Source organism: Scyliorhinus canicula, chromosome 13 (assembly GCF_902713615.1).
Source record: "Scyliorhinus canicula chromosome 13, sScyCan1.1, whole genome shotgun sequence".
Classification (NCBI taxonomy): domain Eukaryota; kingdom Metazoa; phylum Chordata; class Chondrichthyes; order Carcharhiniformes; family Scyliorhinidae; genus Scyliorhinus; species Scyliorhinus canicula.
This window is the reverse complement of record NC_052158.1, coordinates 102,991,307-103,015,292: the sequence shown is the minus strand read 5'-3', so window position 1 is coordinate 103,015,292 and position 23,986 is coordinate 102,991,307. Positions and strand designations below refer to the sequence as shown.

Genomic DNA, 23,986 nt, shown 5'->3' with positions numbered 1-23,986 from the left:
TGCTGCGAGGCCGCGATGTCCTTGTAGTTAGTGTCAAGCAAGTACCCTCGGGTCACATAGATATTCCTCCAGCGATTCCCCGGGACGTTGACGACGTGTGGTGAGGAGATGCCGTGCGAACACTTTGTTCACCAGCCTCACGTAATGTCTTTTCAGGATTGCGACCGCGTCTGCGTACGTGGTCGCGTCTTCGATTAGTACAGAGATTCTTTTTGTTTATAAATGTTTTTTATTGAGTTTTCATGTTTTATATATGACAAGTTACAAATTATTAGAGAGAAAAAAAGAAAACACAAAAATTTAACATGTATATTTACAGGTAAGCATCTTTATAACAACAATTGTGGCCGCCCCCTTTAGCCGGCATACATATTTTACATTCCCCAATATGGCCGAGGCACATGTTTATAGGCATTTATTTATAGTTTGGTTTTGGGCCTTAGCTTGCCATCAAACCCCCATAACAAACCCGTAACCCCCCCCCCCCCCCCCCCCCCCCCCCCCCCCCGGCTACCTACCCCCTATTCCCGTCCATTTTCCCCTGATTCTTGGCCACCCGACTATTCTTCCTCTTGTTCGTTGGCCACAAACAGGTACCGGAACAGTTGCATGAATGGCTCCCACGTTCTATGGAAGCCGTCGTCTGACCCTCGGATGGCGAATTTGATTTTCTCCATTTGGAGAGATTCCGAGAGGTCGGACAGCCAGTCTGCAGCTCTGGGCGGTGCTGCTGACCCCCAGCCAAACAGGATTCTACGGCGGGCGATCAGGGAGGCAAAGGCAAGGGCGTCCGCCCTCCTCCCCAGGAAAAGATCTGGCTGGTCTGAAACCCCAAAGACCGCCACTATCGGGCATGGCTCCACCCTCACCCCCACCACTTTGGACATAGCCTCGAAGAAGGCTGTCCAGTAATCCACAAGTCTGGGGCAAGACCAGAACATGTGGGCGTGGTTGGCCGGGCCTCTTTGGCACCATTCACATCTGTCCTCCACCTCTGGGAAGAACCTACTCATACGGTTTCTCGTTAAGTGGGCTCTATGTACCACTTTTAGTTGCGTCAGGCTGAGCCTTGCGCACGTGGAGGTGGAGTTGACCCTATGCAGTGCTTCGCTCCAGAGTCCCCACCCTATCTCCATCCCCAGGTCGTCCTCCCATTTCCTTCTTGTTGCGTCCAGTACGGTGTCGTCCCTTTCTACCAGTCGGTCATACATGTCGCTACAGTTCCCTTTCTCTAGGATACTTGCGTCCAGTAGGTCTTCCAGTAGTGTCTGTCGTGGCGGTTGTGGGTACGTCCTTGTCTCCTTTCGTAGGATGTTTTTGAGCTGCAGGTACCGTAGCTCGTTCCCCCCGGCTAGCTGAAATTTCTCTGTCAGTTCGTCCAGTGTTGCGATCCTGTCGTCCATGTATAGGTCCCTGACTGTCAGTGTCCCCCCGTCCTGCCTCCACCTTTTGAAGGTGGCGTCAGTCAGTGCTGGTGTGAACCTATGGCTGTTGCAGATGGCAGCCTTGTCCGACATTTTGGTCAGGCCAAATTGCTGCCGCAGTTGGTTCCAGGATTGGAGGGTGGCTGTCACCACTGGGCTGCTGGAGTGTATTTTGGGTGGGGATGGGAGTGCTGCCGTGGCGAGGGCCCGGAGGGAGGTTCCCATGCAGGAGGCCTCCTCCGCACGCACCCACTCGGCTTCTGGCTCCTGGATCCATCCCCTTACTCGCTCGGCTGTTGCTGCCCAGTGGTAGGATTGTAGATTCGGGAGGGCTAACCCTCCCCTGGTTTTTATTTTTTGTAAGACCTTCTTTGGGATCCTAGCATTTTTACCCCCCCATACGAACGCCATGATAAGTTTGTCCAGCGCTTTGAAAAAGGCCTTGGGGATGTAGATCGGAATGGATCTAAACAGGAAGAGGAACCTGGGCAATAGGTTCATTTTGATCGTCTGGACTCTCCCCGCGAGGGAGAGCGGGAGTGTGTTCCATCTTTGCAGGTCCTTTTTAACTTCCTCCGTCAGGCTGGTGAGGTTCCATTTGTAGATCTCTTTCCAGTCATGTAGTAAAGAGATTCTGTGGCTCACCCGGGTGTGGAGGAGACTCCGCTTCTGTGCCTCGGTGACGGCGGGCAAGGAGGAGACGGCGAGGTAGGCCTCAAAGCAGCGGAGCCAGTGTGAAAAGATTCCTATGGCTTCAGCTGCCTGTGGGTCGAGTTCCAGTCGATCAGGTTTACGGACGGCTTCCATTGCGATATCTTAACTTATTAAATTGATGTGACCATCAATTCACACAAGACGATTAGTAGAAGTGAACAATGGTTTTAATAAGCTAGATCTGTGCCTGCCTGCGACTGCTCTGTACTGAGTGCTGCCGACAGGCTGCAGATCTATATACCTCCCCCAAGGGGGCGGAGCCATTGGCAGAGCCCACAAGGGCATCAACATAATACAATACAATACAGTGGTGAATTGTAGCAGCAATACGTTCATCACAGTCGGGAATGTGCAGTGGGGACGTGGAGGCATGGGACTGAGCAGTCCCAAGGCAAAGTCAGCAGATTGCACATTGGAATTACCAATCATTTCAGAAGCCATCGAACCTGAGTGGAAAGCAAGTCATCCTCGATCCTGAGAGACTGCTGAAGAGACCATTAACACTTAAATGTATTTTTCAGACTGCCATATGGATGTTCTTATTTCCCATCCAATACACATGGAAGAAAGTTGTGTGTGTCTATCAATTAAGATGCAAAGCAAGGACACATTGGTTAAGGCTGATTAGGGAAATTGATTAAAAGGTATAGTGGTGGATAAGCAGGGGCAAACATTGAACAAAATAATTCTCAACAAAAATACATATCATTGAGAAGCAGATACTCCAGAGGAAAAACAACCCATCCATGACTTACTAAAGAAGTTATGGATAGTATTAGATTAAAAAAAGAGGCTTATAAATTGTGAAGAATAGGAGAAATCCTAAGGTGAGTTTTAGAAATCAACAAAGGACAATCTAAAGAATTGATTTTTAAAAAGGAAAAAGTAGAACTAGTAAGCACTTCTGCAAGTGTGTAAAAGGAATGAGGGAAGCAATAATTGGTCGCGATGAGGCTCAGGCGGGAGAAATTACAATGGGGAATAAGGAAGCAGCAGAAGTATTAAACAAATGTTTCTGTTGTCACCGTGAAAGACACTAAAACCCTGCCAAAAATAGTGAGAGACCCAAGGAGGTTAATGAAAATAAGATAATATGAGTCAAGAAGCAGTATTAGAGAAACCAATGGGACTAAAACCTGACCAATCCCCGGGCCTACACCACAGTGGTCTAAAAGAGCGGGCTGCAGGGATTGTGAATACACTGGTCATGATTGTCTAAAGTTCCCTCAATTTAGAATAGCCCCAGTGGATTAAAAATGGGAATCTTCAAGGCATATTCACATTCTTCCATTAGTTTCTGACCCACTCCCAGACTGTTGAGGATCAGTGTACATTCACCCCCTCGGGATCAGTGTACATTCACCCCCAGACTGTCGGGATTAATGTACACCCACCCCAGAATGTCGGGATCAATGTCCACACTCCCCAGAATGTCGGGATCAATGTGCACCCACCCCCAGAATGTCGGGATCAGTGTACATTCACCCCCAGACTGTCGGGATCAGTGTGCACCCACCCCCAGACTGTCGGGATTAATGTACACCCACCCCCACACTGTCGGGATTAATGTACACCCACCCCAGAAAGTCGGGATCAATGTCCACACTCCCCAGAATGTCGGGATCAATGTGCACCCACCCCCAGAATGTCGGGATCAGTGTGCACCCACCCCCAGACTGTCGGGGTCAGTGTGCACCCACCCCCAGATTGTCGGCATCAGTGTACACCCACCCCAGACTGTCGGCATCAGTGTACACCCACCCCTAGACTGTCGGCATCAGTGTGCACCCACCCCCAGACTGTCGGGATTAATGTACACCCACCCCAGAATGTCGGGATCAATGTCCACACTCCCCAGAATGTCGGGATCAATGTGCACCCACCCCCAGACTGTCGGGGATCAGTGTACACCCACCCCTAGACTGTCGGGATCAATGTGCACCCACCCCCAGACTGTCTGGATTAATGTGCACCCACCCCCAGACTGTCGGGATCGGTGTGCACCCACCCCCAGACTGTCGGGATCAGTGTGCACCCACCCCCAGACTGTCGGGATCATTGTGCACCCAACCCCAGACTTTCGGGGTCAGAGTGCACCCACCCCCAGACTGTCGGGATTAATGTACAGCCACCCCCAGAATGTCGGGATCAATGGACACCCACCCCCAGACTGTCGGGATCGGTGTGCACCCACCCCCAGAATGTCGGGATCAGTGTGCACCCACCCCCAGACTTTCGGGGTCAGAGTGCACCCACACCCAGACTGTCAGGATTAATGTACACCCACCCCCAGAATGTTGGGATCAGTGTGCACCCACCCCCAGACTGTCGGGATCAGTGTGCACCCACCCCCAGACTGTCGGGATCAGTGTGCACCCACCCCCAGACTGTCGGGATTAATGTAAACCCACCCCCAGACTGTCGGGATCAGTGTACACCCACCCCAGACTGTCGGGATCAGTGTACACCTACCCCAGACTGTCGGGATCAATGTAAACCCACCCCCAGACTGTCAGGGTCAGTGTGCACCCACCCCCAGACTGTCAGGGTCAGTGTGCACCCACCCCCAGACTGTCGGGATCAATGTCCACACTCCCCAGAATGTCGGGATCGGTGTGCACCCACCCCCAGACTGTTGGGATCAGTGTGCACCCACCCCCAGACTGTCGGGATCAGTGTGCACCCACCCCCAGACTGTCGGGATCAGTGTACACCCACCCCCAGATTGTCGGGATCAATGTAAACCCACCCCCAGACTGTCGGGATTAATGTAAACCCACCCCCAGAATGTCGGGATCAATGTACACCGACCCCCAGAATGTCGGGATCAGTGTGCACCCACCCCCAGACTGTCGGGATCAGTGTGCACCTACCCCAGACTGTCGGGATCAATGTGCACCTACCCCCAGACTGTCGGGATTGGTGTACACCCACCCCCAGACTGTCGGGATTGGTGTACACCCACCCCCAGACTGTCGGGATCGGTGTGCACCCACCCCCAGACTGTCGGGATCAATGTACACCCACCCCCAGACTGTCGGGATCAGTGTACACCCACCCCCAGACTGTCGGGATCAATGTACACCCACCCCCAGACTGTCGGGATCAGTGTGCACCTACCCCAGAATGTCGGGATCAGTGTGCACCTACCCCAGACTGTCGGGATCAGTGTGCACCCACCCCCAGACTGTCGGGATCAGTGTGCACCCACCCCCAGACTGTCGGGAACATTATGCACCCAACCCCAGACTTTCGGGATCGGTGTGCACCCACCCCCAGACTGTTGGGATTAATGTACACCCACCTCCAGAATGTCGGGATCAATGTACACCCACCCCCAGACTGTCGGGGATCAATGTACACCCACCCCCAGACTGTCAGGATCAGTGTACACTCACCCCCAGACTGTCAGGGTCAGTGTGCACCCACCCCCAGACTGTCAGGATCAATGTACACCCACCCCCAGACTGTCAGGATCAGTGTACACTCACCCCCAGACTGTCGGGGTCAGTGTGCACCCACCCCCAGACTGTCGGGATCAGTGTGTACCCACCCACAGACTATCGGGGATCAATGTACACCCACCCCCCAGACTGTCGGGATCTGTGTACACCCAACCCCAGACTGTCGGGGTCGGTGTACACCCACCCCAGACTGTCGGGAACAGTGTGCACCCACCCCCAGACTGTCGGGATCTGTGTACACCCAACCCCAGACTGTCGGGGTCGGTGTACACCCACCCCAGACTGTCGGGAACAGTGTGCACCCACCCCCAGACTGTCGGGATCGGTGTGCACCCACCCCCAGACTGTCGGGATCAGTGTACACCTACCCCAGACTGTCGGGAACAGTGTGCACCCACCCCCAGACTGTCGGGGTCGGTGTACACCCAACCCCAGACTGTCAGGAACAGTGTACACCCACCCCCAGACTGTCGGGGTCAGTGTACACCCACCCCAGACTGTCGGGATCGGTGTGCACCCACCCCCAGACTGTCGGGATCGGTGTGCACCCACCCCCAGACTGTTGGGATCAATGTACACCCACCCCCAGACTGTCGGGGATCAATGTACACCCACCCTCAGAATGTCGGGATCAATGTACACCAACCTCCAGACTGTCGGGATCGGTGTGCACCCACCCCCAGACTGTCGGGATCAGTGTGCACCCACCCCCAGACTGTCAGGATTAATGTACACCCACCCCCAGACTGTCGGGATTAATGTACACCCACCCCCAGACTGTCGGGATCAGTGTACACCCACCCCAGACTGTCGGGATCAATGTACACCCACCCCCAGACTGTCGGGATCAATGTGCACCCACCCCCAGACTGTCGGGATCAGTGTACACCGACCCCCAGACTGTCGGGGTCAGTGTACACCCACCCCCAGACTGTCGGGATCAGTGTACAACCACCCCCAGACTGTCGGGATCAGTGTACACCTACCCCAGACTGTCGGGGTCAGTGTGCACCCACCTCCAGATTGTCGGGATCAGTGTGTACCCACCCACAGACTATCGGGGATCAATGTACACCCACCCCCAGACTGTCGGGATCAGTGTGCACCCACCCCCAGACTGTCGGGATCAATGTGCACCCACCCCCAGACTGTCGGGGTCGGTGTACACCCACCCCCAGGCTGTCGGGATTAATGTGCACCCACCCCCAGACTGTCGGGATCGGTGTGCACCCACCCCCAGACTGTCGGGATCGGTGTGCACCCACCCCCAGACTGTCGGGATCGGTGTGCACCCACCCCCAGACTGTCGGGGTCAGTGTGCACCCACCCCCAGACTGTCGGGGATCAATGTGCACCCACCCCCAGACTGTCGGGATCAGTGTGCACCCACCCCCAGACTGTCGGGGTCAGTGTACACCCACCCCCAGACCATCGGGATCAGTGTGCACCCACCCCCAGACTTTCGGGATCGGTGTGCAACCACTCCCAGACTGTCGGGATTAATGTGCACCCACCCCCAGACTGTCGGGATTGGTGTACACCCACCCCAGACTGTCGGGATTGGTGTACACCCACCCCAGACTGTCGGGATTAATGTACACCGACCCCCAGACTGTCGGGATTAATGTACACCCACCCCCAGACTGTCGGGTTCAGTGTGCACCCACCCCCAGACTGTCGGGATTAATGTACACCCACCCCCAGACTGTCGGGATCAGTGTGCACCCATCCCCAGACTGTCGGGATCGGTGTACACCCACCCCCAGACTGTTGGGATCGGTGTACACCCACCCCAGACTGTCAGGGAATTTTAGCATGGTAACAAACATGAAATTATTAGAGTTGGTTAAGATATGGAGTTAAGGGAAGTATAACTGGATTGAAAATTGATTATAAATTAGAGAATTGAGAATCATAGTGTGGGGAAGTTTTCAGAGTTTTGTGAAGTGAATTGTGAGTACCAGAAGTATTCAGTTGTGGACTACCTTCTGTTTACTATGTAGATTAACGATTTCGGAACAGTTCTAATTTTCACATAACACTAAACAGTTCATTCTTAAAGGACTAAAGGAAGTTGCATACTGAGGAGATGGGGACTAAAGACTGAAAGGTGAAATCAGTGCCATTCAGTGTGAGGTGTTGCAGATTGGTTGACGAATAATCATGCTAATTATACACTATTGGTGCAGTGGAAGAGCAGAGGATTGGGTATGCAGGTTCACGAAACATTAAAGGTAACTCCTCTGATAAGGCCACTGAAAAAGCTAATGTAAGGCCAGAAATGCGATATTAGGTGTAATAGAGCAGGAGGAACCTATTTTCATAAAATTATCAGCCTTTAAAATTCACTATCAGGATTGCGGTATAAGCGATGGTACATTCAAGATGAGATTGAATTGGTGGATGAAGGGAAATGAGAAAAGTGGATATAATTACAGGGTGGGTGAATACAATATGAAGGTTAATCACCAACTCAAACTGCTTGGGCCAAAACCTGTTTCCAAGTTTAAGGATCTCGGCTGTGACAAAGTGCTCCATCTAGTGGCTGTAAAGAAAGTTAGCCAAAAGAAATTGAAACTGATATCTACGGTCTAACTGACAATCTGGCCACCCATTTCGTTGGCACTATCAATACAACATCTTACGTATAATAAAAATATTAACCTATGCTTTCCAGTTATAAAACTATTACATATTTGTCTTGTGTAATGTGCAATGGTATTTTAGCAAAGTTGTTGGGGAACTTCAAGCAATTTTTAACCCTCAGCGATTCTTCACTTCTTTCAGCTTGGTGTCTGCGCAATGAGGGTGTAAGTTCAGTTCTCCTGGGAGCTTCCAATGCAGAACAGCTTACTGAAAACTTAGGCGCCATACAGGCAAGTTGTTATTGAAAACCTTGACCACTTTATTGATAGAAACCTGCATTTACATCAGGGTTGATCACACCACAAAGGAATGATCAAGGAGAGAAATCCATCAACAGGTCAAGCCTGCCAGTGCCCCGGTAAACTTCATGAGGAAAAGGTTATGTAGGTCAGAACAACAGTTACAGCACAAATAAATTGTGTTTTTAAAAATCTTTACATATTACAACTTTTAGTACTAAACACTGTTCAAAAATGCTCTTTCTCTCTTGGTTCTATACTGTTGCTTCAAACCAATACCACAGTTTAGTCTTTACTATTATTTGAAGATAGCCAAAGTGGGAATAAAATGACCTAGTTAAGACCCCAACACTATTTTGCCTACCACCAAACCAGTTCTTTAACCAGGCACAATCTGTGGGCATGAGGTGGCCATTTTAATCTATATTTAGAGGATTCTTAGCTGCCATAGAGAAAGATGAAAACAGGTCCAGAATTTTCATTCTAATTGCCTGTGTCTTAGCCTTAAAGATTTCAGACACATGATGTTCTTGCTGCTACAAGGACACATCATTTACCTCCCACCATGTTGCTTCCCTTAACTCCTGATACTCCTACTCAACCCCTTTAAAATGTTGCTGCAGGCCCAGGATTGGCCACCTCAACTCACCAACTTTTCCATTGTTCAACCACAAAATTACAGTCTCCCATTACTGCAATGGGGAAGAGGAAACCCCACCCAGTATACGACCAAATCAAACACTAGCCCCTCCCCTGTATATTAGTGACGTTAAAATACTTTCCCCATGGTGGTCTGAGTTTTATATAATTGTGTTCATTTTCCCACTACTATGTTCTTAAAGCCTTATCTTGAAAGAGAGGTTGCGTTAGTTCTACATCATAATACAACTTTATCATTGTTGCCATTTCAGGATGGGGATACCAACAAGTCAATTGATATAAAGCATTGATGTGGGGTAAACTACATAAAATTAACTGTTTCAGTCCAATTCACTTAAGTATGGTGCATGTTTAAGCTAGTTATAAACGTCAAGTATCAATACATGAAATGGAATTAAGAATTTGTGGAAGAAAAGCAGCTGGATCTGAATTGGGTCTTTTACACGGTAGCACAGTGGGTAGCACAGTTGCTTCACAGCACCAGGCTCCCGGGTTCAATTCCCAGCTAGGGTCACTGTCTGGAGTCTGCACGTTCTCCCTGTGTCTGCGTGGATTTGCTCCCGGTGCTCTGGTTTCCTCCCATTAGTCCCAAAAGACATCTTAGGTAATTTGGACATTCTGAATTCTCCAACTGTGTACCCGAACATTCACTGGAATGTGGCGACTCGGGCTTTTCACAGTAACTTCATTGCAGTGTTAATGTAAGCCTACTTGTGGCAATAAAAGATTATTATTACTTATGAACCATTTATTTTGGTCTTGATCAAGCCCATCACCAGACCAACTTAATTTTGTATCTATCACAACATGCCTTCTTTGAGGACCTGACATTTCTTTTAACCTAGTGTTAGCCATGGCACCCTTGCCTCCAAGTCAGCAGGTTGCGAGTTCAAAGTGGTACTCCAGGGGGTTGAGTGCAAAATTGAGGCTGGCACTCCATTGCAGTATTGAGAGTGCTGCACAGTTATGTTGTCTTATGTTGAAACATGACCCATCGGTTTTCTGATCAGGACATAAAAGAGCTTCTTCAAAATTACATTGCAGGAAGTTTTCCCCAATGCCCTGGCTAATATTTAACCCTAAACCAAGATCACTTAAGTATTTCTGTTCATTATTGCATTGATAGTCCTGGAACCATAGTGTGTGCAAATTGCCTTCTCTATCTCCTACGTTAGAAGTGATGATGCTTCAAAACGTACTTCATTGGATGCAATGCACATATAAATGTCCGGAGGTCATAACAAGTGCTGTATAGGTGAAAATTGAAAGCCTTTCTTGTCTAATCTGTATTGGACAAAATACTTTTCAGGATCTCTTTCCTCACTGAAATGTTTGGTATTTTTTTCAGGTGCTCACAAAGTTGACAACACAGACTGTGAATGAGATTGACAACATACTTGGCAACAAACCATTAAGCAAGAAGGACTACAGATCCTAATTTAGAGATGCATGATAATGACTGGGACTGCATGATGAAAGTGGTACTTTTTACTTGCTGGACCACTGTCTGGCTGTGAATCTAAAGCTGTTTCCTGCTGAATTCCCACAGGTGCATGCCCATGCAATTGGAGATGCACCCTTATACAGAAGCACATTTACAATCTCCCAGGTTAAAGTGGTTCCTGGAGTTTTCTACTCATCCAAACCAAGCTGTGCATTTATCTCTTTGCTTAAAATGTAAAATTAAGAACAAACAAGTTTGTGGCTTGTGTACCTTTTGGAATCCCAATTCCAGAACCAAGCTGAAGCAGATTCCTCCTCCCAATAGAACTTTATCTAATGACTTATAGATCACAGGCATGTACATGTAATGGCTTGCTTTATGCTGCAACTTGATTTTTTTTTAAGAACAGGAATCCAAATGTGTTTACATCAGTAAATTGAAACCCAAAGATGCATTTTGGATATTTTATTTCAGGTTGTAAAATATCCTGTAAACAGATGCTTGTTTTAACCTGCTCCAGGCGAAATAAGTATATTTATATTAAGTCACTGATGACAAGTGAGTGTGCAATGGCAAAAGCTTAAACTGTACTGTAAATGTGTTACAAACACGTTAAGCCACATGGCTTTCATTGACACACTGCTGGGTGCCTTTTTAAGGAAGCAACAGTTGCTGTAAGAATGGTCTATAAATGCCTCTGCTCCATAAATTTCAATTTTTAATGGTTTCATTAGTTGGGAGATGGGAGGGAATGTAGGGATAAAGGTACTGTACTCTGAATCTGGCATATAGGGCTCCCATGGGATCTGTACCATCTATTCACCATATGTCAAACTTGGATAACAGGGAGCAGCATAGGCAAGTCTGCAGGTGACACTAATTTAGGATGCACAATAAGTTGTATCAAAGGAAACCGAAAGTTTAACGAACAGATTGAGTGACAAAATAATGACTGGACCAGTGCATTGTGGGAAGTGATAGGTAATCCACTTTTGATCCAAAAAAGAGAAATCTGAATACTTTTTTACAGGCGAGAAACTAGAAGCTCTGGTAGAGCGGACTATAGGTATTCTCTAAGAAAAACAGACAAGTACAAGGGTTGAAATACGAAGTGGAGGAAACAATGTTTCGGTCGTCATACTGGAACTGGTCCACTGCATTTAGTTTTAGGCACAGCACCTCAAGGAATATTTGAATGAGGGGGTTACATAGCACATGCATCAAAATGCTAATGAGCCTTAAAGGGTTGAATTATGAGCTCCAGTTCCATTAATGGGTTGTATTCCCTTTAATTATGAAGTTTGAGTGTGATTTTTTTAATGAGGTGTTAAAATGATAAAAGGAACCAGTATGAAGATACGGCAAAGCTATTTCCTCTGGTGGCAGAATCCAGAACACGTGGGACATGTTAAAATTAGATCTAGGCCATTACACAGAGGGCAGTGGAAATGTGGAATTCTCTCCACCAAAAGGTTGCGGCTACTCAATCAATTGAAATTTCCACAACTAAGGTAGACATATTTTATTAGGTAACGGCATTCAGTGATATGAATCCAGGGCAAGGTATGGAGCAATCATGATTTGATTGGATGGTGGAATAGGCTCAAAGAGATGAGCGATATGCTGCTGTTCCTATGTTCATACATATCAAAACAAGTTGAGTTGGTTTTAAATTACTTGAGAAACCATTTAGTAGAATCTATGTTATACAGTTGCATTTGCAGAGACCATTACATTTTTTAATGAATGCCAGCTCATTGAGAGGGTCAAAGTAAAAAGGAAACCATAAGTAAAACAGAAAGGTGCACTAAGTTTAGGAAGATGATCAGGTATTACATCTGTGTATAATGCACTCTGTCTAATTACAAGATTTCAAGTTCAAATCAATACCCTTTCCTTAATGGTAAAAATCTCTTAAAGCTGTATTTGATTTGATTAAAATATAAATAAAATTAATTAGGTGCAGGCATAACATTGTGCGTTAATTTGTTAATTCTGCACCATCATGTTTCATTATCTTAACAAGTTAACTTGTTGCTGCATCACTGCTGCATGTATGAGAAGCCAGGACTAATCAGCAGACATTATTATGATGCAGCAATTTAATTGGCTTGTCAGGTAAATCTTAAGTTCAAATTTGATAGGTTTTTAAAATACTCCTGTCGTAATTGCCTGTGTTTTTAAATGTGCAACCTCTCAGGAAGAAATGCTTTGCGACATCCCTCCCTAAACCTCCCACTCTGTCTTGGCTGAGTGACAGAAAACATTAGTGGATAATGGAAGTTTTTCAGGCTGGCAGAAGGTTTGTCGCGGAGTTCCCCAGGGTTCAGTGTTGGGACTCTTGGTCTTTCTAATATATATTAATGATCAAGACCTTGGTGTACAGGGTGCAGTTTCAGAATTTGCAGAATTACAAGACTTGGAAGCATGTGAATTGAGAGGATAACATAGAATTTCAACGGTTATATGAGTTGACAAGTGGAAGATGAAGTTCAATGTGAAGAAATCATAAAGTGATTCATTTTGGTAGGAAGATTGAAACAATACAAAATACAGGATATAACTCTGAAAGGGGTGCAGGCGTAAAGGGACCTGGGTGCATATGTCATTGAAGGTGGCTGGACAGGTTGAGAGAGATGGCAAAAAGGTATACAGGTTACTAGGCTTTCTGAATAAGGGAATAGAGTTCAAGGTCAGGGGGTTTATGTTGAACTATGCACTACTTCAGCCTCAGCTACAGTATTGCATCCAGTTCTGGACACCACACGTTTTGTTAGGAAAGATGTGAAGGCATTGGTGAGTGCAGAAAAGATTCAGGAGATAAGACATCAGATTTGGAGAAGACAGTTTTCCTTGGAAAAGAGAAGGCTGAAAGAAGATGTGATATATGCATTCAAAATCATGTGGGCTCTGCAGAGTAAATAGGGAGAAACTTCACTTTTGTGAAAGGATCGAGAACAAGAGGACAAAGATTTAAAGTTAAAAAAGAAAATACAACACGAGGAAACACTTATTCACACACTGAGTGGTTGGTGTCAATTGCACTGGAGGCAGGTTTAAGCACAGGACTAAAAGACTGCCATCTGTAAAGGAAAAACGTGCAGGGTTATGGGGAGAAGGCAGGGGAATGGTACTGGGTGAATTGCTTAATTGGAGAGAGCCAGTGAAGAACAATGAGCCATATGGCCTCCTTCTGTGTTGTAACAAATGTGATTCTTTCAGACACTTAAAACCTACCTCTTTGACCAAGCTTGTGGCCACCTGCCATAATATCACCTTGTGACTTGGGGTCCAGTTTTACTTTAACACCTTTGTGAAGCACCTTGGAACATATTTAGTTAAAGACTCTGAAGCTCTTATTGATTTGCTGATTGCTCAATCATGGAGATAGTCCATTTCTATCTATTATTGTTACCTCCTTTTCAGCAGTGTGAATTGCCGCATACTTGTTATTCCCATCCTTCTGCCACATCTGTTCAGACTTGGTCTTCTACTTCCCCTCCCACAATTAGAAACCGAGTATTAACAATCCTTTTTATCTTTGATTCCGAACCATATTTACTCAGCTTCTTTCTGTACATTAGTCTTTTCATGCATATATTCCTTTTGTGATCAATAATGCACATCCTAAAATTATTATAACACAATGCTTGGAGATGGAGTGAGTTATGATATTCTTTTAGACCACGATTCCTATTGAATTCTTTATTTGCATTCTAACCATGGTGAACCGTGTGCAGTGGGGATGTAGTCAGAATCTTAGCAATTATCTGTATATCAATTGTATAATTAGTATGAGACTGCATAGTATATATTGTACTTGCATGTATATGTACAATAAACCACATCAGCTAGGTCCCAACTCTATGGGATTGACACCAAAAGGTGACTCGACTTCTACAATATCTACAGAAATATTGATAATCAAATGCACGCGGATGTGTATTTAAGTTAAGCAAAATTGCAAACTGCTAGTAATAGACTTGCAAATAAAAAACTCTGGTTGCAAAATGCATTCATTTTATTACAGTACATCCATAACTGAAAACATGGAATGCAAGTATATTGTAAAAAAAATGCAGTTCACAGAACTGTAGTTGTCTCAGCTAAGTGGCCAATTCTGTGATTTCAGATTTGAAAATCTAAATGATCACATCCCATTATTGACACCAGCCACAAAAGCCAGAGGCAATTACTTTGAGCCGGTAGATAGAAGAGCAATCAATCCAGATGAAACACAGATGGACAGGATGTAATTTCTGAGAGTACAATTAAGGAATACATGTTTTATTCAGAAACTTATGATAGCCAATTTCATCGGGCTAGAAGGACTGAATATCTTCAGGCAAAGGTCGCATCAACACAAGCAATAACTGGAATTTGGGACGCCTCAGTTGTTTTACCATCCAATTTCCAGAAGATAAACTGCATTCTAATTTGCATTTGTAAACAGTGCTATTCAGAGCAAAATAACTGACGATGCCTGTTTGACAATTACATTATTCACTAGCTTCAATGGAACAATTACAATTGGATCTTCAGGTTTCAAGTACACCTATGGAAAATAATGTTTATTGTGCATTGGACTGCTTTATATAATGGGCATAACTTTGTTGACACCAGCATTCCTGCATTTAGCAGGCCTCTAATCTGCAAATCAATGGGAATCGGGAAAACTCCATGGTGATTGGAGTTGTACCTAGCACAAAGGAAAATTATTGTTGTTGGAGGTCAATCATTTTAAGGTAGTGTCATATCTTCCCTCCAGCATGAGGTCAACAGTGAGGATGTTTGCTAATGATACTGTAGAAGTTGTACAATGTTCAGCATCATTCACGACTCCCCCAGATACTGAAGCAGTCCATGTCCAAATGCAGCAATCCCTGGGCAATATCCAGGCCTGGGCTGACAAGTAATATTCATACCACACTAGTGCCAGGCAATAACCATCACAAGAGAGAATCTAACCATCGCCCCTTGACATTCAATGGAATTATTATAGTTGAATCCCCCACTATCAACACCCTGGGGCTAACCATTGACCAGAAACTGCACTGGACTAACTATATAAATACTGTGGCTACAAGAGGTCATAATATAAGGAATTCTGTGATGAGTAACTCACATCCTGACTCCCCAAAGTCTGTCCACCATCTACAAGGCACAATAATACTAATCTTTATTGTCACAAGTAGGCTTACATTAACAGTGCAATGAACTTACTGAGAAAATCCCCCTAGTCGCTACACTCCGGCGCCTGTTCAGGTCCACTGAGGGAGAATTCAGAATGTCCAATTCACTTAACAAGCACGTCTTTCGGGACTTGAGAGGAAACCGGAACATCCGCAAGAAACCCACGCAGACAACGGGGAGAACGTGCACACTCCGCAGTCAGTGACCCAAACCGGGAATCGAACCCAGGTCCCTGGTGCTGTGAAGCAACAGTGCTAACTACTGTGCTACTGCATGTGATGCAATACTCTAATTGCCTGAATGAGGTGCAGCTCCAATACAAGAAGCTCAACACCATCCAGAACAAAGCAGCCGCTGGAGTGCTACCCCTTCCACAAATATTCACTCCCTCCACCACCAAACTGTGACAGTTGTGTGTACCTTCTACAAAACGCACTACAGGAGCCAAGGCTCCTTAGACAGCACCTGTTAAACCCATAACTTCCATCATCTAGAACGAAAAGAACAGTCTATGCATGGGAAACGCCACTACCTGGAAGTTCCCCTCCACATCACACAACACCCCGTCTTGGAAATATCACCATTCCTTCACTGGACTGCAGCACATGAAGGCAGCAGCTCACAACCACCGCTTCAAGAGCACTTAGCGGTGGGCAGTAAATTCTGAACCAGCCAATAATGCCCCCATCCCATGAATTAATTTTTTAAAAAACTTAAAAATGATATTTTTCTCTTCCTATTATCGCATTCTACTATAGTTCAGCTCTAAATAGTACGGAAAATGTCACAACTGTTAGAAGTGAAAGTCTACACCAATTTACGAGCAGAGAACAGATTTCTTAACCAATTGTAAAGAATTGCATGTTGCTGTTGCTATATTGTTATTAAAAAGGATACACTGTTGGATTGAAATTCTTCAGTATAAAGAACGAAGCAATGATCACCATAACGAGAAACAGGGTGTTGTTGTAAAAGATTGAGAAGGTTGTAGCTTCATAGTCAGCCACTTCATTCTTTTTCCATAGAATTCTATGGGGGAGAAAAACAATTAAATTAACTACTGCTGGAACCATAAATAGATAGCCAGAAAAAACACCGTGTAAATACTACTCAAATGAGTCAAGGTTTGTTTGCACCCAAAAATTGATGTACTAGCCATTGGCAATGATCTCAGTTTCTGAAAGGACAAGCCACTCTATCAGTGAACCAGTGAGCTGCAGCCAACAACTGCACAGTACCAGACGGCTGCCTTGAAGATAGCACCACTTCCATAAGTTCTTAAAGGAAAACTGGAGAGATTGTCAGCCAAGAGGGAGGAGTGGCTGAGATTAGGGAGTGTACTCCCTTTCTCTTGGCTCCAGTCATGTATGTATTTTGGTGGCAGCCTGCAGCAGTCTTTTAAGGACCATTTTAGGGCAGCACGGTAGCACAAGTGGATAGCACTGTGGCTTCATAGCACCAGGGTCCCAGGTTCGATTCGCCACTGGGTCACTGTCTGTGCAGAGTCTGCACGTTCTCCCCGTGTCTGCGTGGGTTTCCTCCGGGTGCTCCGGTTTCCTCCTACAGTCCAAAGATGTGGTTAGGTGGATTGGTCATGAAAAATTGCCCTTAGTGACCAAAAGGTTAGGAGGGGTTATTGGGTTACGGGGATAGGGTGGAAGTGAAGGCTTCAGTGGGTCGGTGCAGACTCGATGGGCCAAATGGCCTCCTTCTGCACTGTATGTTCTATGTTCAATGACCATCTGTTAGGCCATATGTGGACCTGGCTTTCCTGAATGTAGTTCCATCTGCTATGGACCGACAACTGCACCAGTGTCAATTGTTTGGCAGTTCTAAACCAAACAGATAATGCTACATTTATTTGACATTTCTACTCTGAGCCTGGATGGTTTTCAAGGACAAATGATAGAAGGGCTTCCAGGCTCCCAGCCACACTATAAAGTAACAAAATTAATTCTTGGAGAAATCATTTCTGAATTGGGCTCTTTACTTCATGACTGTAGGAGTTACAGAAGAATTGATATCAGGTAATCAGGCAATAGAATAAAGGTTACAGCCCTTAAATCCTTTGAACATTTCAGATTGGTTGCCATGTACTAAAGCACATACACCACAATGGGACTGAAATTAACAAGAACCTTGTTTAGAATCAGTTGGTGGGATTGGAAGTATAATTTTGACTTAAATGATGGTGCACCTTCAGGGCAAGACACAGACTGTCACACGTCCAACTTAATAATTCAGAGTACAAGTTTTAGAACAGAAGGAAAATAGTGGTTAACACTGCTTCCACACAGCACCAGTAATCCCGGTTCAATTCCGACCTTGGACAAGGACTTCTAACTTAAAACTTAAGCTTTTTTCATGTAACTTTTAATTCTAAATCAAAGTTAATTGAACTAAAATGAATAGTGGACACTGTGTGGTGTTTGCATGTTCTCCCCGTGTCTATGTGGGTTTCCTCCTACAGTCCAAATATGTGCAGGTTAGTTGGATCGGCCATGCTAAAATTATCCGTTAGTGTCTTAAGGATAGGTGGGGTTACAGGGTTGCAAGGATAGGATGGGAGAGTGGGCCTAGGTGGAGTGCTCTTTCAGAGGGTCGGTGCAGACTCTATGGGCCGAATGGCCTCTTTCTGCACCATAGGAATTCTATGAATAACAGACCATTTTGATTTTGGTATCCACATAAACATAACAGACAGCCACAAACACGTGAAACAAATAATGACTACCTGGCTGCTCTCTTAAAGCCAATGGCCTTTGCTTAAAAAATCCTAACTTTGCATTTATTACAATTTTACATACAAGAAATTGGCTTTTGCATAATTTGATGGCCTAAACTTTTATATACCAAACAACTTTCAAAACCTAAAGGCAGACCTTTCATCCTTTTCTTTGCGAGACATCTTCCTGTTGTCAGCCTCTGACAGTTTCCGAGTGACCTCCTTGGAAACTGCATCTTCTCTCTTCTGTGCAACCCTGGACAAATGAATCTCTGTTAACAATGTGACGTGCTAACACATTGAACATCAAATTGTACAAACAATATTTCTCTGGCAATTACTTACTTGTGTTTCAGGACAAACTTTACATTTTTGTAAGCGAATGCCACAAGATAGGTGCTGACAAGGGTCATAACACAATATAGAACTGCAGACTGGACAAGGTCCATATGCCAGATTCTCCAGTAGAGCCCTGAAAGACAACGTTTAGAGACCATTACCCCTTGCAATTGTCAAAATACATCATTGCCAGGTACTGACTTGCAGCAGTGAAGAATAGGTATTAGATTCAGAATTTCAACTCCACTTACAAAACCATTTAAAATGCCTATTTATTGCATCAGTCTATCCTCACAAAGACAGTCGTGAAAGATCCACCCAGCATGAGAAAATATTCAAAATCCTGTGTCCACTATTCATGTTAGTTTGATTAACTTTGATTTAGAATTAAAAGTTACATGAAAAAGCTTAAGTTTTAAGTTAAAAGTCCTTGTTCTGGGAATTGTGTGGCAAATAACTCACTTCTTGACCCCCAAAGCCTGTCCGCCATTTACAAAGCACATGTCAGGGGTATGATGGAATACCCTTCACTAGCCTGGATGAGTGCTGCTCTAATAGCACTCAATAAGCTCAACCAGGACAAAGCAGCCCATTTCATGGTCACCCCATCCACCACCTGTGTCCTCCACCACTGATACACAGTGACCGCAATGTGTACCAGATCTACAAAATGCTCTGCAGCAACTCACCATAGCTCCTTTGACAACACCTTCCAACCCCACGACCTCTATATCTAGGACAAGGGCACACATGTCAAATTCCCCTCGAAACCACAATCCATCCTGACTTGGAAGTGTGTCCCATTATTTTACTGTTGCTGGGCCAAACTCCTGCAACCCCCTCCTGAACAGCACAATGGATGTACCTACACCACATGGACTCCAGTAATTCAAAAGGGCAGCCTCCCACCACCTTCTCAAGGACAATAAAAATGCTACCCTAGCCAGTGATGCTCATATCCAATTAAATAATGAAAAAAAAGTGTAAAATTTCTGATCAGGTGTTTCTTAATATTAATAAAGTTCTGTCAGTAAGTGTTTTAATTGATATAATCCAAAATAAATACTTTATTCATCTATATCCCCAGTTGGAGGAGCAGAGGAAAGGAAAACGGTACAACTTTATTTGCACAGCAAAAATTTGATTCTTTAGAGAATTGTTTGAAAACATTTGTAATAAACATGGAAAGGGAAAAAACAGTCGGAAAATTTCATTTTCAAAATATGATATTCAGTAAAAGTGGAGCTTGACAAACAGCAAGCTGCAAAACTGATTAATATTTTGTGTATACTGGCAATTTCAAAGTTGTATATAAAAAAAAGAGATGTTTTAAGTAAGCTTTTTTCCAACAAAACATTACAATAATGCTATCCACAACACCTATGCAATATCAATGTTAATGGGACCACTGATAATCAAACAAATTTTAAATACACAGAACTTTACATGTCATGGGTGTTAATTGAATTCAAATAGTAGTAGATAGCCCACTCTGGAGAAGAAATCCAGAAACAAAACTCACTTTCTTGAGCTTTTCCAATTTAAAATTCATATGTTTGAGAATCATGATTTTTATTTTTATAAATTTAGAATACCCAATTATAATATTTTTTTCTAATTAAGGGGCAATTTAGCGTGGCCAATCCTCCAAACCTGCCTATCTTTGGGTTGTGGGGGTGAGACCCACGCAGACACGGGGAGAATGTGCAAACTCCACACGGGCAGTGACCCAGGGCCGGGTGCTAACCACTGCACCACCATGCTGCCCCGAGAATCATGATCTTTAATATTTACGCAGAAACAGACTGAATCTCTAGCCTATCAGCACATAAAATAATTAGTTCTAGTTTTGTTTGTTACTGTGGTACAATAGAGCTCAGTGAAATTTGAGAATCAGGTGTATTGCTAAAAAATGAATATTGAAAATGTAAAATGTTATTCTCTATGAACAGAAGCACACTGTTAAACGGTGTCACCAAAATTACATTTGTGACTAGGCAGCAATTTCTGTTCAATAATGTTGATCAGGGCAGCACGGTAGCACAGTGGTAGTGGTTAGCACTGTTGCTTCACAGCTCCAGGGTCCCAGGTTCGATTCCCGGCTTGGGTCACTCTCTGTGCGGAGTCTGCACGTTCTCCCCGTGTGTGCATGGGTTTCCTCCAGTTTCCTTCCACAGTCCAAAGATGTGCAGGTTAGATGGATTGGTTGTGCTAAATTGCCCTTTGTGTCCAAAAGAGGTAACGTGGAGTTACTGGGTTACGGGGATGAGTGGAGCTGTGGGCTTAGTTGGGTGCTCTTTCCAAGGACTGGTGCAGACACGATGGGCCAAATGGCCTCCTTTTGCACTGTAAATTCTATGATCTATGTTGTCCCAAGGCAACATTTTTAGTAAACATAGAATTACCACAGTGCAGAAGGAAGCCTTTTGGCCCATCGAGTCTGCACTGAGCCTCTGAAAGAGCACCCTACCTAGGCCCACTGCCCCATCCCATCGCCGTAACCCCACCTAACCTGCACATCTTTGGAAAGGGCAATTTAGCATGGCCAATCCACCTAATCTCCACACGTTTGAACTGTACGAGAAAATGGGAGCACCCAGAGGAACCCAATGCAGACACAGTGAGAATGTGCAAACTCCACAGTCACCCAAGGCTGGAATTGAACCAGGGTTCTTGGCGCTGTGAGGCAATAGTGCTAACACAATGTCAAGCACCACACGTGGTCAAGATTCATAAGTGCCAATTATAGCTCTCCATTACCACTCCAAACGTCATGCTGTGTAAATTCCTATCTGACAGTAAGGAATAGATAAGCCATAGCTTTTTACACATCCAAATTTAAAAGTATCAACGCCATGATCAAATCTCCCAGAATCTTGCACTGGATCTCACTCCCTTCCCAGGTCTGCTTAAAATCATTCATATATCTAGATGTTAATTGATCTCTCATTCAAAGATGAACACATAGTTTTGAAATAGGCTGCATGCTCTGAAATGTCAACATTTTCATCCTGACCTTGTCCTCGTTCATGTCACCTCCAAATTATTGTAAAGGCTCTCCTCATAACATTTAATAAACTCCACTACCTGGATTCCATACCTCTTATCTCTTGGCACAGACTTCAAAACCCTCCTACCTAACCCTCACTGTTCTTAATGTTATAACCTTCTTCCAGCTCTACGTGGCAGTTCCCACTATACTCTCGATTCATTCATCTCTGGTATGGTGAGCATTTCCTTCCCCTCTACTTCAGTTAGATTCACAAGCCTTCAGCCACTTTTTCCCCCAAACGCAAAAAAGTCACCAGCTGTTACACAATGCCAGGATGGTAAACCTTCTAACTGAAGGAACTTAATTGTTTTTGCAATGTAAAAGACACAAGGACTAATTCTTCTTTCCCTACTTATATATATATATTCATAAATGGATATTGTGACAGAGGATCAGCTAATAATAACGGAGCCAGTAATTGTGTTTGTGCGTCTGGCGGTTGTGTTTTTCAGAGACAGCCCCAACCCTCCATTCACACTGGTTCATTGCCCAAAACTAGGGGTCGAGGCTCCATCTTCCTCTCCACCCAGACACAGAGAAGCTAATCCCCGGTCAGTGCCAACCGGCAGCAGCGGCTCCACCACCCCCGATACTTACAGATAGGAATGGCCGACACAATAAACGCGTTTCCATAAAAGAGTGCGGACGACTTGGCCGAGACATTTCTGCTGAAGTCCTGTAGCAACAGGTCCTCCTCGGACTGCTGCTTGTTGCTGCCTTTGGGTGCCATCTCTCCACGTCCTCAGCCGGAGTCCTCCGGAAAAATCGTCAGCACTCCGAGCCGGCCCACAATCCTCCGCGGCAGACCTCCGAGCCGGCCCATAATCCTGCCCGGAAGAGCTCCAAGCCGACCCACAATCCTCCGCGGCAGACCTCCCAACCGGCCCACAATCCCCCGCACAGACCTCCAAGACAGCCCACAATCCTCCGCGGCAGACCTCCGAGCAGGTCTATAATCCGCCGTAGCGCAGACAGTGAGGGAGAGGCACACAGTCGCAATCACTCACTGCTGTCCAAATATATGCACCGACGAAAACAGTGATAGCTTGTTGTATAAAAGAAGCCACAAAGAACACACAAATTCGAAAAAAATATTTGAACATACCATGATGCTTCCTATTTCGGTATGGATGTGGGTGAAGGCCAATGGTCGCCGCCAACTTTAGTACATCATGTGGAGATGCCGGCGTTGGACCGGGGTGGGCTCAGTAAGAAGTCTTACAACACCAGGTTAAAGTCCAACAGGTTTACTTGGAATCATGAGTTGACTCACCTGATGGAAGGCGCTACGCCAGGAAAGCTCGTGATTCCAAATAAACCTGCTGGACTTTAATCTTTAGTACAGGCACCTCACGACTTACAGAATTGCATTTTACCCGTGAGAATTTTTAATGTACAGGATTAGACAAAATATATCTACAGAGGCAAAAATAAATTCTGTTGAAGCATTGCTGGAGAGAACCAAAAGCTTGGTTTGCTCTTTACGAAGCTTTTCAATGGTGAAGGTAAATGAGAAATAGGGAGACAATTCTAGAATGGTAGCAGTGGTTAGCACTGATGCTTCACAGTGCCAGGGTCCCAGGTTCGATTGGGTTTCCTATGGGTGCTTTGGTTCCTCCCACAAGTCCCGAAAGACGTGCTGCTAGGTGAGTGTGGCAACCAGGGGATTTTCACAGTAACCTCATTGCAGTGTTACTGAAAGCCTACTTTTGACACTAATAAAGATTATTATTAGATAAAAGCAAATTACTGCGGATGCTGGAATCAGAAACAAAAAGAGAAAATACTGAACAATCTCAGCAGGTCTGTGGAGAAAAGGGAGCTAACGTTTCAAGCCTGGATGACTTTGTCAAAGCAGTTCTAGATAGTGGGGCAATGAATGGAGCGGCGGAGCATAATGACCAGAGTTGGGAGCACTGACGTGTGCAAAGAGATTTAAATAATTTTGGGGGTATAATAGTGATGCTGTGTAAGTATTTGAAGATTAGAATTAAAATTTTGAATTAAGTGCTGTGGGGAGAGGGAGGCAACGTCAATCACTGAACATAATGGGCAAGTAGGATGGAGATCTTGGAGTTTGTGGAAT

The 23,986-nt window shown here is 45.2% G+C and overlaps 2 protein-coding genes across 2 annotated transcripts in view; one reads left to right on the top strand and one right to left on the bottom strand.

Annotated features, from left to right (window-relative positions):
• Positions 1 to 14,602, top strand: part of kcnab1a (potassium voltage-gated channel, shaker-related subfamily, beta member 1 a) — a 319,323-nt gene extending 304,721 nt beyond the window's left edge. The window contains exons 13-14 of the mRNA XM_038815181.1: positions 8,390 to 8,478; positions 10,496 to 14,602. Coding sequence (XP_038671109.1) covers positions 8,390 to 8,478; positions 10,496 to 10,585 — 179 coding nt within the window. The 3' untranslated portion in view covers positions 10,586 to 14,602. The remainder of the gene's footprint in view (positions 1 to 8,389; positions 8,479 to 10,495) is intronic.
• On the bottom strand, positions 14,590 to 22,720 carry ssr3 (signal sequence receptor, gamma). The gene is made up of 5 exons (XM_038815182.1): positions 22,498 to 22,720; positions 18,855 to 18,981; positions 18,667 to 18,765; positions 16,682 to 16,813; positions 14,590 to 14,850 (listed from the first exon to the last, which is right to left on the bottom strand). Exons 1-5 carry the CDS (start codon positions 22,628 to 22,630, stop codon positions 14,784 to 14,786), a joined length of 558 nt encoding a protein of 185 aa, XP_038671110.1. The 5' UTR covers positions 22,631 to 22,720; the 3' UTR covers positions 14,590 to 14,783.
• Positions 22,721 to 23,986: the final 1,266 nt, after the last annotated feature.